General features: G+C 36.3%; 1 protein-coding gene across 2 annotated transcripts in view; it reads right to left on the reverse strand.

The window, feature by feature from the left end:
• The window catches only part of SLC30A9 (solute carrier family 30 member 9), a 78731-nt gene extending 60562 nt beyond the window's left edge, over nucleotides 1-18169 (reverse strand). Inside the window, exons 1-2 of one of the 2 annotated variants that reach the window (XM_081813037.1) lie at nucleotides 18076-18169; nucleotides 7909-8076 (exon numbers count right to left, since the gene is read on the reverse strand). In XM_081813037.1, coding sequence (XP_081669163.1) covers nucleotides 7909-8076; nucleotides 18076-18154 — 247 coding nt within the window. In that variant the 5' untranslated portion in view covers nucleotides 18155-18169. Of the gene's footprint in view, nucleotides 1-7908; nucleotides 8077-12089; nucleotides 12194-18075 lie in introns of those variants that run through there. The other variant, XM_081813038.1, reaches the window with a different exon arrangement.
• Between the last annotated feature and the right edge of the window lie 184 nt (nucleotides 18170-18353).

An 18353-nucleotide genomic window follows, 5' to 3' on the forward strand; every position in this document is an offset into this window, starting at 1 on the left:
GTGCCACCCAGGCACCCCTAATCTATTAAATTTTTATTTTAGTGACTATACTTTCATTTCTAAGATTTCTAGTTGGCTCTTTTCCAGATGTATTTGTTCTGGTTTTACTCTGCCAGTTTGTATTTCAAAATACGAGTTCTTCATTTATTTTTTTGAGGATATTAAACTTATTTTAAAGCAATTCAGGCTGTTATTTTAATATCATCTAGAGTTAATACACATTTGAATTTATTGGCTTTCTTACAACTAGGATTTTTCACGTACTTTTATTTTTTTATTGATATAAAAGATTTTATAAAAGATTTTTATAAATTTAAGGTGTATAATGTGTTGATCTGAAATTTATATATTGCAATATGATCCTTCCTGTACTTTTAAATTTTGGAATTTACAATCTTATTCTGAATAGGACATATCCTTTCACTCTCCTTCTCATACTCTAGCTCAAAACTCAATCTGATCCTTCTGCCTTGAACCAGATTTCCTACTGCCAGTTTGAAATTCCTACCCCTCTATCCAGTCTCCGAACCAGCAAATAGTAGGTTCCAAGTCCTGTTTTTCCCTCTTGCCTCCCTACTTTACAGCCTCCTACAAGACAAAGCCTCACGTAACAAATGGAAGAGGCTAGTTCAGCCTCCTATATGAGAGTGTGTGTGTAAGTTCAAACAATGAGTCTGACTCCAGCACCTGGCTACACATGTAGCACCCTAACCAAACCAAACCCCTGGTTGCCAATGCCTGATTATAGACTAGAGTCCAGTACCTTCTGTTACACTCTTTTTTTTGTACAAGCACATCTTTTTTGGAGTCCAGTTGTTTTTTCAGTTTTCTCTTTCTATATTTTATCTATCACTCCAAGGAGAAGTAGAAAAGATACCTCAAAGCATCTATTCACAATGCCATCTTGATCAGAATTTCTGCCTAAGCCACTGATTTATCTTCCTTCAAGAGTTTTAAGGATAAATTAAATGCCAACAGACTAGGCACTAACAAAGGTAAAACTCTCTTTTACAAAAGCAAAGGGTGCCTGGGTGGCTCAGTCGGTTAAGTGTCTGCCTTCAGCTTAGGTCATGATCCCAGTGTCCTGGGATCAAGTCCAGCATCGGGCTCCCTGCCCAGCAGAGACTCTACTTCTCCCTCTGCTCCTCTCTCTCTCTCTTGCAAAAATAAATAAATAAAATCTTCAAAAATAAAAAAAAAAAAGCAAAAATCTTACATCTTATTTTTAGTATATTCTTAGGGTTTTTTAGTGAAAGCCACTGGAGAAATGACTTAACATGGTATATTATGTTTTGATAACTAAAACATGTACACAAAATCCAAAAGGCTTTAATTATCCATCAAATCCTAAGTAGGTTATGATAGTATATTGGTAAATTAAAGATAGGTTTAAAAACACTCCTATATAGGGGTGCCTGGCTGTCTCAGTCAGTACAGCACACAATTCTTGATGTCAGGGTTGTGAGTTCAAGCCCTATGCTGGGTGTAGAGATTACTTAAAAAATAAAAAAATAAATTTAAAACACACTAATAACTACAGCTTGTAACATCTGACATTGAACAGTTCAATAATACGATTTTATTTTTTATTTTTATTTATTTGCAAATTCTAAAGCATCTTTATAAAATCTATATATCAATTACTTAAATTTTGTTTTGAGGAAGAGAGAGTAAGGTAGACAAAAGTGAAGGAAAAGCTTTCAACACTCACCTAGTATCTGAACAACTAAAATCTATTGTCGAAAGTTTCAGAGACAACCCTCTTTTCCACAATGATCAAAATAATTCAACCACATCACATGAAATGAGTTGCTCTAGGACTGATATTTCTGGATATTTTTCTTACTACAAACTGTCTAGATGATACTAATAATATAGTGCTAAGAATCATAAATGAGAAATGTTAGTAAATGGTTCAAACACATGTATGAATACTTATCTTGCCCACCAACATCTTAATAAGCTTATACTGTATCACTGGGGTAGAATCTTTATGATTTCAATAAATAACTAGACATTCTATCCATGAATATCTCTAGACACTTGTTTAAAGCTCAACCCCTGGCTGTTTGCCACACATCTGCTGTCATTAGCAAAATTAAAACTAATTTTACTAAAATTTAAAACATCTGAATGCTCCTTAAAAATTTAAGGATTCCTTAGCAAGTCTTTGCCTCTTAATGAGCTGTTCCTGACTTTACCATGTGATTTGAATTATTCAAAAGTCAATCTCAAATCCTTAAATATACAAATTATCTTTCAATCAAGCAATTACTTGATGTCTATCTAATGGCTAACAAGTTCTACTTTGGCCTAAGCAAATTCTGGAAAATTGAGCCCAAAATAAAACCACCAATAAACAATATATTTCTAATATAAGAAAATAAACTAACATTTTGATTTCAGTCAGTGGAGAAAAAAGAAACCGGGTCATGGATTTCCATTTCAAGCATTTCGTATAGCAGAACCAACATTAAGTATTTTTGTCTGAGTCTATGTTCACGTCAGAGGAGTATAATACCATATTTTACCTTTAATTATATTATTTCATCACTTGTTTCTTTTCCCATTTCTATGTTCCAATAAATATACTTATTTCTGGAACTGAGGGACTCATTATACTCTCCATCCCTTCACCTTCTAATATCAAACTCTCAATCAATATTTGTCCTCGCAGTTCTCCATCATCACAAGGAAAAGAGAACAAATTGGCTAAAACTGCACAGTAAGCCCAAAGGGAAGATGGGGCTTAGGGAAAAGGATGAAAAACAGGAATTGTAAACACAAGCACAGGTTTCTCGAGGAATCTATAAGATATTCCCCTGTAAAAGACATCCAACTAAAGAAAAGGTAGTCTTGAAATGTTTATTATTCCTCAAACACTCCCTTCTTCTGACACCATATTCTCCTTGGTTTTTCTCCTACCTCTCCAGGCTGCTCCTTCTTAAGTATTCTTTGCAGGCTTCTCCTCTTCCACCTGTCCCTTATTTATTGGGGATTTTTGTACTAGAAGATCTTATCTCCTCACTCTGAACTCCCTTCCTGTACTGTCTCAAACACACTCATGACTTAGTTGTCTCCTGGGTATAGCTAATAACTACTCCTAAATCTCTCCCCAAGTTAGAACTCTGCATTCACTCATTTACAAGTATTTATTAAACCCCTACTATGTGCAAACCACTGCTCTAGGCACTGAGGCTTCTGCTCTCATAGGGCTTTGGAAACAAGTAGGAGATGAGAAATAAATAAATGTTGAAAATATCAATCAGTATTAGCTGCTACTTACAAAGAGAATTAAAATTAGGCTAATATTAAAGACTGGGTGGCTGCTTTATTTTATTTTTTAAAGGTTCTATTTATTTATTTTAGACAGAGAGAGAAAGAGAGAGCACGCACATGCATGCACAAGTGGGCAGGGGGCACAGGGAGAGGGAGAGGGAGAAACAGATGCCCTGCTGAGCAGGGAGCCCCACACGGGGCTAGATTCCAGGACCATGGGTCATGACCCGAGCCAAAGACAGACACTTAACCGACTGAGGGGGTAGACAGACACTTAACCGACTGAGGGGGTGGCTACTTTAGATGAAGTGATTAAAGAATGACTTTGTGCAGAGTTGACATTTTAACTAAAATGTAAACGACCGGAAGGGTCAGCCATTTGTAGAAGGGTACCTTGGAAAGAGAAAGTACCTAGAGCAAAGGCCCTATAATGAGAATAAGGTTTGTATTAAAAGGAGACTGGTTTGGCTGAAACGTAATAAGCATGAAAGAGAGTGAAAGCACGGAGCCCAGGGAGAAGGCAGTAATCCAGCCAAGAGATAATGATGTCTCACAGCAGAAAAGTAGCATACCCAACTGCCTACCAGTCATCTGTTAAGATGTCAGAGAGGCACCTACAATTCAGATGTCCAAAACTAAATCACCATCTTCTCATTAAAATACACTCTTGCTTTGGTATTCCCAATTTTAGAAATCAGTGAATCATCCAAACGATCATCCAATCCAGTCAGTAACCAGGCACCATGCTTTACTTGATCCTCTTCTCTTTTTCCTAAATTCAATCACCAAGTCCTAATTATTCAGCTGCTAAATCTCCAGTTCATCTACTCACTTAAAAAAAGCATTGCCATTAACCTAGTCTAGATCCTCATTTGTATTACTGCTCTTAATCTCTTTCTTTTCCAATCGGTTTTCCAGTCGGCAACTAATTATCTTTCTAAAATTTTAAATCTGATCAAGTACGTCCTCTACTTAAAACTCTTAACAGATTCCCACTGCCTAGAAAACGAAGTCCAAACTCCTCAACAAAACCTTGATCTGACTTTACTTACTTCCTGATATTCATCCCTTGTGCTCTCAAAACTACCAACATCACCACCAGGTCCTATACTCACTAATCTAATCACACTAAATTACTTGCATTTTACCTTCTTTCTCTACCATTCATCACACCAATACCTAATTTTCTTTTAGGTCCCTAATTAGATAATATTTCCTCATGGAAAACTTGCTCAACCACTCAAGACTCAGTTCTTGACCTCTAAGTGCTCCTGCAGCATACAGTATTTCCTCCATCACATTTCCTCCATCACAATATTTACTACACAGTATTATATTTGTTTGCTTAACTTGGTTTTAGCAATTTTCTGTTTTAGTAATAAACTCAGAGTCATTCTATTTGCTGCCATATAAAAAGTGTTCAATAAATATATCTTGAGGTGCCTGGGTGGCTAAGTCAGTTGAGCGTCCGACTCTTGATTTTGACTCACGTCATGATCTCAGGGATGTGGGATCAAGCCTTGAGTCCGGCTCTGCGCTCAGAGCAGTCTGCTTCTCCCTCTCTCTCTGCTCCTCCCCCTGTTCTACCTCCTAAGTGAATAAATAAAATCCTTAAAAAAAATACTTCTTGAATAAATTAATGAATAAAGGACTTCATTTTAATGCTGCACAGCAGACTAGATATCCTGAACAAAATCTTTTCAAACACATTGCTAAGCTCACAAAAAATGATGCAAAGAGGGCAAAAACAAAAGGAAAGCAGAACCTCTACAGACTAAGTGAGAACACCAAAGCCAACCTTTCCCCTGAGATTTCTGTTGAGGTTTATAGTCTTTGAGCTTCTACTTCCATTGCTGCTAGGGGCATGAGAGACCAGAAAACAAGACTGGAACATCTAACAGGAGACACCCAGAAAAAAAGCTAGACAGACAGTACAGCTGTGAACTAAAAAAAAAATACACAGAAGGGAATAGCAAGAAAGCATGCCAACCTCTCCTTTGGTGTTAAATAGTGAGGGTGAAAAACATAAGGCTAAGTCAGCCCTCACACAAGCTTGCAGTCTGAATGCATGCTACCAAAGTGGTCTAAAAAGTCTAGAGCAAAGAATTTAAGTTAATTTGGTCCTAAGCTGTATTCCCAGCAGCTAATAAAGGCAGAAGTAAATGCTATGCAGGAATGCATCTTCAATCCAGAGAGACTTCAAATAGTTCCAAAATATAAAACTACATGGAAAATGAACAACTCTCAATTAAAAAATATAGATATGGCATCATGAATGAGTGCACAGAGGAAAAAGATAATATAGTAAGAACCAAAAAATTTCAGATAGAATTTTCATTTATAGAATATAAAATAGGCATGTTTAATATGGTAAGTAATAAAACAGGAGTTTGAAAACATAAGGAAAAAAAGAATAAGCAAGGTGAAAAATAAATGATTTCTAGAAATGAAAAATATAATCATTGAAATTAAAAACCCAACATACATATCAACCAGTAGATCAGAGGCAAACTAACAAGGGAATTAGCAAACTAGGCAGACCTAAGAAAATAATGCAGAATTCAGGCCAGAAAGATAATGAAATACAAAATATGACAGAGACGTTTAGAGACATGGAAAATAAAGCAAAAAGACCTAACATAATTCTAATTAGAGTTCCAAAAGGAGATAAAAGAGAACTGAGAACTGGCTCAGTCAGTGGAGCATGTGACTCTTGATCTCAGGGTTGAGAGTTCACGAGCCCCATGTTGGGTGTATAGATTACTTAAAAATAAATGAGCAAAGGGGCACCTGGGTGGTACAGTCGGTTAAGTGTCCGACTCTTGGTTTTGGTTCAGGTTATGATCTCAGGGTCATAAGATCAAGCCCCACATTAGGCTCTGCATCTACTTAGAGTTCCTCTCTCCGTCTTCCTCCTCCTCTGACTCTCCCCGCTGTGCTTGCTCACACTCTCTCTCTCAAATAAATAAATCTTTAAGTAAATAAGTAAATAAACTTAAGAGCAAAAAAAAGAGAACTGAGAAAAGGTAATAGAGAGTGACAGAGATCTGTAGAATAATACTAATCCTCAGATGCTGGAAGCTCAACAAATCTCAAGCAGGATAAATACATACCTAGTATGCAGAAATACATACATAGTAAAATTAAAGTTTACACCAAAGAAAAAGATTTTCAAAATAAAGTTAATCAAATTTAAAAAGCAATAAAATAGAAAAGACATGAGAACAAAAGCATGATATGTGACTTTTCAACACCAACAGAAGCCAAAAGACACTGGAATAACATCTTAAATGTGCCTTTACCATAAAAAGATCCTCACCTAAAGGAACTTGTTTGCCTAGGATGCACATCAGACAGAAAGACCAGAGAAATAAGAAAAAGTGGTTAACAAAGATTTTAGAGAAATCTGAACAAATAACAACGTATATTGTATAGAAGGGAAAGAGCAGAACAGACACAAAATACTAGCCAATAAATAGCATGTAAATTGGGAGAAAGTGACCAGAATTAAAGAATTCTAATTTCTTTATATTTTTCAGAAAAGAATGTAAACTTTTTAATAACCTTTAGACTTTGAAGTACATAGAGTATATAACTCCCAAACAAGTCCATGTATGTGTGTGCATATGGGGAAAAGAGGATAATGCAATGAGAAAAAAGAAAACTAAAAAAGAAAAAAATTTTAAAATGCCAAAAAGAAATTAAAAAAAAAAAAACACAAGGAAGTTCATGATACAGTGGCAGAAATATGCCCAAACATATCAGTGATAACAGTAAATATAAACAGACCAAATTTCCAATTATAAGACAAAGATTATCAAATCAGGACCAAAAAAAGGTTAAAGTCAGAGGATGGGAAAATTTATACCAGGAAAATACTAATAAAATCTGGTAGAGATAATACTAAAAAAAAAAAAAGAGCTGTTACATAAAAATAAAGGATGTAATTCATCAGTGTTATGTAACAACTCTAAATGTTTATGTATCTAATAACATAGCTTCAAAATATATAAAGCAAAATTTTAGGAAAACTGTTAAAGGAAAGACTGTCAAATCCATCAGAGCTATCATGGCTTAAATGCCTACTTTAGAAGAGAAAGAAGGTTCAGAATTAATGAACAAAACAGCTCCCTGATAATTTAAAAATGAATGACAGAATAAACACAAAGAAAGCAAGAGGATACAATTAAGGTAAGAATAAAAATTAACGAAACAGGAAACAAACATACAATATAAATGTTCAAAGTAAAAAGATATTACTTGGAAAAATAAGAAAATGGACAGAGCTCTGGCAAGATTAATCAAGAAAATGACAAACACCATTAAGAATGAAAAAAAGGATATAACTATATATGCTGCTAAGAGTATACAGAGACTATTATGAACTTGATGCCAATAAATTAAAAATTTAGTTTAAGTGAACAAACTCCCAGAAAAAAAGAGAACTTACCAAAACTGAGTCAAAAGCAAAAAAATTAAAATTAGCAGTTTAATAGCTTTCCACAAAGTAAACACTAATTTAGATAGTTTTGTACATAAGTTCTAATGAACATTCAAGGGACAAATAATCTTACACAAGCTAATTCAGTATACAGAAAAAAAAAATTATTTTAAAAGATTTATACACACCTGTTTCATCAAATGATGGTACTTTTTCCACTCTGAGAGTCTGTGATCCCTGTCCTTCTTTCTGAACATTTGTGGAGTATGACTTCACTTGACTCAGTGTACAAATATATGGGTGACTACAGTGAACCATGTTTGAAAAGCTTCCCAATGTCACTAAATTCTGCCATTCTACAAGAAAAAAAAATTAATTTCAAACAAACTCACAACAAAGATTTTATACCCAATAAAACATACCCACTATGAAAGAGAATAATTTTACAGAATAACAATAAAACTTTCTGCTAAATACTCAAATGCACATGCTAATCCACCCTCTCTATGGAGGTGTTTCATTGACCTGTAGGTGTATGGGGACTACATTTTGTAAAGAAAAAATAATGATAATACTCCTATTCTCTAATTTGTAAATTTATTTATATGGCAATCTTTTATTTTTTAAGTCTTTTTAAAAAAGATTTTATTCATTTATTTATTTGAGAGAACGAGAGAGAGAGAGACAGCACGCGCAAGCAAGAGCAGAGGAAGGGGCAGAGGGACAAGCAGCTTCCTCCTGCAGCCTGACCCAGGGCTCAATCGCAGGACCCCGAGACCATGACCTAAGCCAAAATCAGATGTTTAACCCACTTAGCCCAACCAGGCACCCCTGGAAACTTTTAAAATATGTAAAATCAGGTAAGACATTCTTATTCACCTCTTCTGAAACATCTCTGACATATAATAGATACTTTTTATTTTGTATGCTGGTTCCATCCAAATTTTAAAAACATGGAAGTAAGGAAGTATTGGTGCAGGTAGAGATGAGACTAGGTTCATTTTTAAAAAATGTTGGCATAATGTACTTTGCAGAATAGAGAACTCAGAGAGTGGGGAGGTAAGGTGGGCTTCCTACTCAAAATTACCCTGTGTCCTTCTGCTAGCTAGAGATTTATTCCTCTTTCATTTCACAATCAATAAGTGAATTATATTAATCATTCATACTGTCACTGATTTTTTTTAATCAGATAATTAGATCAACATTTGGTGAGATTCCTCGGTATATAGGAATTCTAATTGAGGGAAGAATAGAAGACTAATTACAAAGCACTTCAGCTGCTGCATCTGGTTGACAGTGGGCTTTGGAGGACTGAAATACCGAAGAAAAATATATTCCATACTTGCACTGAAGTGGCAGAAAACTAAATCTGTCTCTACGCTCATGTGACCCTCTTTCTCTCTTTTTTTTTTACTGTAAGTATTAGACCTTGAACACCTTGTAAATAATTTACATATTTTTTAAAGTGTTAGGTGAAATAATGAAGTTATACCATTAGAGATAGTCAAGTTTTTCCTGAGAGTGGAGAGTTAAGCATTTAAGGGCTGAAACTTCTCTTTCCTTTTTTTTTCCCTAAGTAATCTCTACACCCAACTTGGGGACTGAACTCACAACCCTGAGATCAAGAGTCACATGCTTTACCTACTGAACCAGCCAGGCGCCCCAAGGGTGAAACTTTTCTGTTTAGTAATGATCGTCCCAAAATATTAACTCATGTATGTGCATGTGCAGATACACGCCTTCTGAAATCAAGAAAAATAAATCTTTTCTTAATGACTCCGAGAATTCATCAGGAACATAAGTTATCGTGAATGTCAAAGATAATTCGAAAAGCATGAGGAACATAAAGCAGTATAAATATTCACTCAAGCTTCAGGCTTGGAACTTTTGAAAAACTTCCTGATGTCAACTTACTTTTTCACTTATTTGGCAAATAACTGTTGAAGACCCAGTATGTTTTTGGTCATTTGCCTCTATTTTTTAAAGGCTTACTCTTACTCTAAAGTAAAGCAAATATAACAATGTACCTCCTTGCACATTAAAATCTGTAGCCTACTAGCCAAATCAGTGACGCAAGAATTAAAGCACATTTTCCTAAGAAACTCACCCTCCAGAAAAGCATCTTGTTTACCATGGCCACTGGTGTTCTGACCTGTCAGTCCTATTCAAAGTATCTTTTGTGATTATTACCTAACAAAGCCAATATGCCACCAACGCTTTTTTTTCACCCACTGATCAAATGCTTTTATAGAGACTGTGCTAAAGTGTTTAAAGAGAGACTACTCCACAGTCTTTTTTTTTTTTTTAAGATTTTATTTATTTGTCAGAGAGAGTGAGAGAGAGTACAAGCAGGGGAAGCGGCAGGCAGAGGGAGGAGCAGGTTCCCCACTGAGCAGGGAGCCTGATGCGGGACTCAATCCCAGGACCCTGGGATCATGACCTGAGCTGAAGGCAGATGCTTCACTGACTAAGCCACCTAGGCTTCCCTACTCCACAGTCTAAAAATCCTTCCTCAGAAGATAGTATTTCCATGACTTGATCCTAGATTTTTTTTCAAGGTTCTCCTTAGTTTTTCAAACATTAAATTTCAAACATATGCAAAGGTAGGAAAAAAGTACAATAAATGTCCAGGTACTCATTGCCCACCTTCAGCAATTATCAACTCATGGTGAACCTAGTCTCATCTCTACCTGCACCAATACTTCCTTACTTCCATGTTAATTTGATGCAAAACTCAGATAGTTAATTTTTTAATTTATTTATAAAGATTTTATTTATTTATTTGAGGGAGAGTGCACAAGCTGGGGAGAGAGGGAGAGGGAGAGGCAGACTCCCTCCTGAGCAGGGAGCCCAACATGGGGCTCGAACCTGGGACCCTGGGATCATGACCTGAGTCAAAGGCAGCTGCTTAACGGAATAAGCCACCTAGGCACCCCCAGACATAAAATAATTTAATTCATAAATTTTTCAGTATGTATTCTAAGAGACAAGAACTTTTTAAAACACAGCCAAACCACCATTATAAAAAAAAATAAACAATGCCTTATATCATCAAATAGCCTCAATTTCCAACTGTTTACAAGTGTTAGAATTTTTGTGTGTGTGAACAGATCCTAATAAGATCCATATACTATTGTTGACTGAGATGTCTTTTAAGTCTCCTGTAAGCCACAGGATGTATTTTTTTTTTTTTTAAGGTAGGCTCCATGCCCAGCACAGAGCCCAAAGCAGGGTCTGAACCCACAACCCTGAGCTCAAGACCTGAGCTAAGATCAAGAGTCAGACACTTCACCAACTGAGCCACCCAGGTGCCCCCAGGATGTCTTTTTTTAAGAGCCAATTTTAAATTGAAGAAACCAAGTTGTTTGCCCTAAATTTTTGTCTTGGTAGTTTTCCAGTCTGAATTTTGCTGACTTAATTCCCATGGTGTTGTTTAACCTGTTCTTCTATATGTTCTATAAATCAATGGATATACAGGTTTTATCGAAATTCTGACTCTTTTTATTAGAACAACACTACTTATTAAGCAGTGAGGAGTTCTGGGATACCTGCCTGGCTCAGTTGGTATGGCTAACAACTCTTGATCTCACGGTCATGAGTTCGAGCCTCAAGTTGGGCATAGAGCCTACTTTTAAAAAAAAAAAAAAAAAGGGCAGTGTTAAGTTGTTTCATCAGGAACCACATAATATTTGGTTGTCTCTTTATTTGTGTAGTGTCTGCTGTTGTTCAGTGCCCAGAACCATTTATCCATTAGGTGGTTATAAAATGGTGATATTCAAATTTTACCACTTCTTCATTTGTCAGAATACTTCAAAAAGAGAAAATTCCCCACATTTCTTTGGTTACTCAGCAGTATAGTTCATATAGGAAAATCAGGCTAAATTGTCTCCTTATTTACCAGTTCTCAAAATAATGAGTTCACTACCTACCATCCTGAAGTAGTGACACATAAATTTGTATCATTATTTCATAGATTTAAACATTCTTTAATATATTTCAATCCATTTTAGTCATTCTGATTAATGGTCAATCTGTCCCATTTTTGGCCAGAAGGGTCTCTCCAAATTGACTCCTGCATTCTTTTGACACTATCCTAGTACTAATCTTTGATAGCTTCCTTGCTAGCTGTTCTGAAAAGTCCTTAATTTTTAACTTCAGTAGAATTTCAGGTATCAGCAACTTTAAAAGTACATGTTTGGCATTAATGCAAGATCAAAAATTGCACAAAACTTGAAGAATACATTACCATCTTTAACACTTTATACTCTCAAAAATACACAGGACCACATTTGATGCAATAAAACAAATACAGTATCTAACATACAGCAATAGAAACACAACCATTTAAAAAAAAAAAACGAATGGGCACCTGGGTGACTCAATCGGTTAAGTGTCTGCCTTCGGCTCACGTCATGATCCCAGGGTCTTGGGATCAAGCCCCGCATTGGGCTCCCTGCTCAATGGGGAGTCTGCTTCTCCTCTTCCCTCTGCCGCTCCCCCCACTTGTGCTTGCTCTCTCTAATAAATAAATAAAATCTTAAAAAAAAAGAACCATTTTTTAATCAATTATTGAATTCATTAATTAATTCTAGGAGGCAGAAAAATAGTAAAAAAATATTACCCACCACTAATATACCCTTTCTTCAAGGTGACATCTAAAATATGTTGCATACAGAAGATTAACCTTTGAGAGTTTGGTCCTCACTGTTCTTTGGGTTTGGACAAGGACTTCTCATTACTATATATATAAGAGCTCTTTCTTCACCAAGATTGCAAAGAGACTCTTGTCAGTCTAGTTACAAAAATCACTCTGCTTTTATTTTACTGCTATTGCCTCTGTAGCTCCTAACAATCACTGCTGATAAGCACTTGTCCTCTCTCTCCAGTCTGGTTTGTCACCTACCACTTAATCTGGCTTTCAGAGGAAATTTGGCCTTCTTTTTCAGATTACAACAAACAACAAAAGAAACTCTTTTTGTCTCATGCAAACTGACAATTCTGTCTACTGTGTATGTTGCTTCTGCAATAACCATAACCAAAAACAAACAAAAAGATTTCTTGCAGTTTGTACTGTTTTCTTATTGGCTAATTTCAGGACTAGAGAGTCAAACTTGTAGCCTAAGTCTTCTAGAGATCAGTCTCTTTACTTAAGAGACAATTTCAGTAGTTTCTCCCCCAAATTCCTAAAACACTGACATATCAAAAACTAAATCATTGTTACACTTAATTTTATAAGAGGTTAGTGTGAACTTAAAATACACAATAATAAGCAGAGTAGCACAGCAGAAGCTTGCTGGACCCATTAAATACACAATAATATAAAATGCAAAAACTGCTCTTCGTGGTAATATTTATCATGGCAAAAACAGGAAACAACTTACATGTTTCCTAATGGAAAAGTAATTAAATTATGAGAGGTCCCTATATTTTCATTGTGTATACATTTAAACCTTTTAAATATGTGGAGAAATATTCACAATGTAGCATTAAAAAAAAAGCAAGAGACAAAATAACATAGTGGGATTTCAACTATTAAAAACGTGACTAGTGGGGGTACCTGGCTGGCTCATTCGGTAGAGCATGTGACCCTTGATCTAGAGGTTGAGTTTGAGCCCCACACTAGGTGCAGAGCCTACTTAAAAAAAAAAAATGTTGGGGCGCCTGGGTGGCTCAGTCGGTTAAGTGGCTGCCTTCAGCTCAGGTCATGATCCCAGGGTCCTGGGATCGAGCCCCAGGTCAGGCTCCCTGTTCCGTGGAGAGTCTGCTTCTCCCTCTCCGTTTGCCTGCTGTTCTGCCTGCTTGTGTGCTCTCTCTCTCTGTCAAATAAATAAATAAAATCATTTAAAAAAAAATGTGACTGGTGAAACATCTAGATTATGCATAATTTTTACTCTATAATTTACACTTTTCTGTATTTTCAAAAATGCCTAAATTTTTAAAAACTAAGAATGTAGTCATTGCCAAATTAATTTTATTATTATTACTACCAATACAACATTATCTAGTTTACTTTAATGCTTTTGGCTAGCCAAAAATGCAGAAAAACCTCTTGTGCCTAATCATCTACCAAGCAAAAGTGTGACCTAGATCAGGTAGCTCAGCCTAGGACTATCGCTGACGTGATTTTTATCCAGCAACAGGAAAATTCTGTTTTTTTGTTTTTTGGGTTTTTATTAAGTAAAGAATATGAGATCCTGGCAACTTCCTGCACTGCCTCTTGGTATACATCCCTAGTGCACTTAATTCTTGTTAATATTTGCTTAGAAAAGTAAAAACAACAATATCTAATATATTCAGGGCTTACCAAGTGCCATTGTCCAAAATACTTTACCTGTATTATCACACTATATAATTTATATTCCAAAATATACCTCAAAGCCATCTACTTCCCTCCATCTTCATTGCTAACTACCCTGGCTTAGCCCCAGCCTTGTTTGCCTAGATAACTCCCAAATGATCTCTTTAATTCACCCTCTCCTTTCTGATCCATTTTCCACACAGTAGTCAGACTGATAATTTTTAAAATATTGCCCCCTTTTTTTAAACCTATGGCCTAAAAGGCTCCGATGCCTCTCAAACTTCATTTCATACCCTATCCCCCTGTACCCAAGCCACAGCAGTTTTCTTGTCTGGTCTTTAGGGTTCCTATTTGCTCTACCTGGATTGATCTTCACCTGGCTTGCTCATTTTCATTGTTCAAGACTTAACTCAGTCACCACCTCCTCAGCATATCTAATGAAATGGCCTCTGCTAGCTACTTTCTAGCCCATCACCCAATTTACTTCTTTCACAGCACTCAGGCATGTTTTCTCGTTTCCGGTGTCTGCCCAATAAAGGTGGATACTATGTCTGTCTTGTTCAGCACCACAGCACCAGCAACAATGCCTCGCCGTGGACCTCTTTGTTGAATTGAACCTCACTCTCTAAAGGTTATGAGGTGCATAGTATAGTTAGTATCATTTTACAGTTAAAAATCCTATCATTAACTTGAACTACATAGAATCATGGTGTCAGCCTGCCAGAATGTTCTTTCATTGCTAGTTATTCAAAGTGGCGTGGGGGTGGCGGGCATAACAAAACAAAATTCTTGTCAGATTAGAGAAAACAATAAAACACAAAAATTTAATTTATACCTTTTTATTTAAAACTACACTTCTATTAACCTCAGATTTAAGCAAAAGCACATATCTGTTAATCTGGTATGCTGTACTTAAAGGAGCATCCTCCCATCTCAATTTTTGCCAAATGAGGCAAGGCATAAATATATGAAAAATAAGTGCTCTATGCAAAGTCAGAGGAACTTAAAAAGGAAATATTTACTATAGAAACTAAGTCACATTTTTATCATTTAAGAGGATTATGTTTATTATAAATTGTTTGAAAAACAAAAGGTTAATAAAAAAATTTTTCTAGAGAAACTTACTGTTAATATATATTAACTGTACTTTTTTCTAGTTTTACCTAACAGTATAATAGCATTTTCCCATGATACTATTCTTCTAAATTGATTTTTTAAGCGCATAATAAAGGCACCAAAATATATTTCAGTTTCCAACTCTCTATAACTATAAACGTTATCAATTTATTACTATGAATAATGAACTTGTGCACACATCGTAATACCTGTCTGATTATTTCTTTATGTAACTTTAAATAGAATCACGGGGCGGAGCGGGGAGGGCGGGAGGGCGGCGCAGCACCTGGGTGACTCAGTCAGTTAAGCATCTGCCTTCGGCTCAGGTCCTGATCCCAGGGTCTTGGGATCGAGCCCCACGTGGGGCTCTGTGCGGAGTCCGCTAGTCCCTGTCCCTTTGCTCTTCCCTCCTACCCCCGCTCTCTCTCAAATACATAAAACCTTTAAAAAAAAAAATAGAACCACTGGGTCAGAAGGTATAAACCTTTAAAGTTTTTTTTTTTTTTTTTAAAGATTTTATTCGCTCATTTGACAGAGAGCGCACACAAGCAGGGGGAGCAGCCAGCAGAGGGAGAGGGAGAAGCAGGCTCCCTACTGAGCAGGGAACCGGAGGCGGGGCTCCTCGATCCCAGGCCCCCGGAATCATGACCTGAACAGAAGGCAGACACCCAACCAACTGAGCCACCCAAGAGCCCCTAAAGTTCTTTTCATAAAATAACTGACCTCCAAAACACTGTTCAACTCTAAGTCCCAATCAATAGAAAAAGAGAGTTCCTGCTTTCCTGTACCCTCAGTATGAGGTATCATTATGTAAAACTTAGCCAATATGAGACAGGAAATGAGTAGCAAATCCTTAAATTTACATTTCTATGCTTATTGGTAAGTATGGTACATTTTTACACTTTTATTGGCCACTTGAACTCCTTTATGAACTCATTCATTTCCTTCAGCCATTTTTTTTCTTTTTTTTTTTTTTACTGTAAGATACATTGGTTTCTAAGAATTCTTCATAAATTCGGGATACTACTTTTGTAACTGCCCTGTCCAATACAGTAGTCACTGTTCACTGAGCACTTGAAATGTGACTATTCTGAACTAAAATGTGCTAAATGTAAAATACACACTGGACTTCAAAGATGTAGTACAAAAAGATGATGTAAAATATCTCAATCTTTATCTTGATTACATATTGAAATCTTTTTAATATACTGGATAAAATAATACTAAAATTAACTATCTGTTTTTACTGTTTCACATATGGCTATCAGACAACCCAAGGTTACATACATGGCTCACGTTATCTTTCTTTTGGACAGTGATCCTCTACAATACTATTTTCCTTTTCACCTTTAAACTGAGCTTTCAGTGTATAGGCATTTCTCATTTTTAAGTATGCAGATAAAGCAATTGTTTCCCTTAAGGTTTCCTTCTCTCCTTCTTAAGTTTACCCCCTCTGCCATACAGGAATTTTAGAAGCATAAACTTTATTTCTTGACAAAGAAAAACATCTGTTTTGATTTTTTTTTCCCCAAAAGTTCTTCAAATATTCTTTTCTTCTTACATTCATCTACTTAAATAGTACCCTTTTTCTAAATGCTTTCTAAATTTTACCATAATGGCTGCCCTTTTAAAAACTGTTTCAGTTAGTACTGGAACTAAATTTTCACAAAGAAGGTTATTTTTAAAACCTACTATGTGTTAAGTGTGAAAACACATTTTAATTTTCTATTGATAAACATTCCAAAGAACTTTGCAAAGTCATTCTGACTGAAGAAATAGGTACTTATTATCTGTGGTTCACAGGCGGATGAGACAAAGAGTACATAATTTTCGGCATGATGACAGCTACAGAGAATAGGAATAACAAATTACACTATTTTAAGTCCTTTCTACCAACTTAGAAGGCAGTTTAGCCAATATACCTAACTTAAGTGTAAAATGCCAAAACTGCTTGGACAATAGAATCAACTATGCTAGAAAGTTTACTTGGGGATTCTGGAGTACTGTATAATCAGAAGATTCATTTTGTTCATAAGAGAACCAGCTATATCGCCAATAGAGAAAAATTCAACTTTTTTTTTTTAATGCTTTCAATGGTTAAAGAAAACATATTCATTCTAGAAAATTTGAAAAATTCAACTTTTCTATACCCACCAAAAAGCCCCAGAACATGTTAAAAGTAACCCTTCTGAAATTTTAAAAGCCAGTTTTTATATTTATTGCAAATAAAAGATACTAATATATTCTAATTTATCTGCATAGCACAGGCGTCACTATAACTTATGTTACTTGTAGACTTGAATGACTCGACTACAAGTTCTAACTTCTATTGCCAGGCCACAAACATGCTACAAATTTTTTCAAACATGAATTTTTGGGAAATGTTTCTGTAAATACTCTGTATGCTCAAGAATCTAAGGAATTAGACTAGGGGTGGATTTGGTTCTGTGTTTTTCCCTCTGTTCTCAAGGGGTCAAGCTATGGCAAAAAACATAGGTAAGCCTGACTAAAACCTACAAGTTCAATGCTATTTTGGAAACTGTGGGACAACTTAAATTTGAGTCAAAAAAGAATATGTAAAGAGAGGAATAAAAATTCTCGTCAACCACCTTTTTCTGGGTTACAGCTCCAGGACACAGGATTTAACCAAAAAGACTGTTAACAGAGCTGAAGAGTTAGTTCTTTTGCTTTACGATCCAAAACTGGGCTCATTCAATGACTGCAGCATGGTCATATCCTCATACTCAATGATTCGTAAATGATGAGTAGCACCCCCATCCCTCCCTCCCTCCCTCCTTTTTAGGAAATTTAAGAAAAAAAGTTGGGAAAACGGGAAAAGGAGCAGGGCAACAAAATCTGTTGACCCCAAGACGCTCAATGAAGGGGAGTCGGTGAAATCGAAAGACCCTGACACTTTTAGGATTCCGCAATTTCTCATTACCTACGGGAGAGGGGTTGTCATCGGGGGACACCGCAATGCGCACGTAGCGTTTTATCTGGTACAAAGTAGTTGGCTTCATGTATGTGACCCAGCCGGAGAGCTACCCGCAAGTTTCCATGGGAGTCGTGCTAGGGCCTTAGGCAAAACCAGGGTCTGGGAGAGCTGTCAGAAGTCTCCGCCAGCTGGGCGGGCTGAATTGCAAAGACAGACCCGAAAGGAAGGTTCTGGGGTTGGGGAAGGGCAAGCGGGCGAAGTGCCGGAGGCGAGGTGCCGAGCCC

The sequence above is a fragment of the Leptonychotes weddellii genome, chromosome 2, assembly GCF_054177405.1.
Source record: "Leptonychotes weddellii isolate Sample4059 chromosome 2, ASM5417740v2, whole genome shotgun sequence".
In the NCBI taxonomy this organism is placed as follows: domain Eukaryota; kingdom Metazoa; phylum Chordata; class Mammalia; order Carnivora; family Phocidae; genus Leptonychotes; species Leptonychotes weddellii.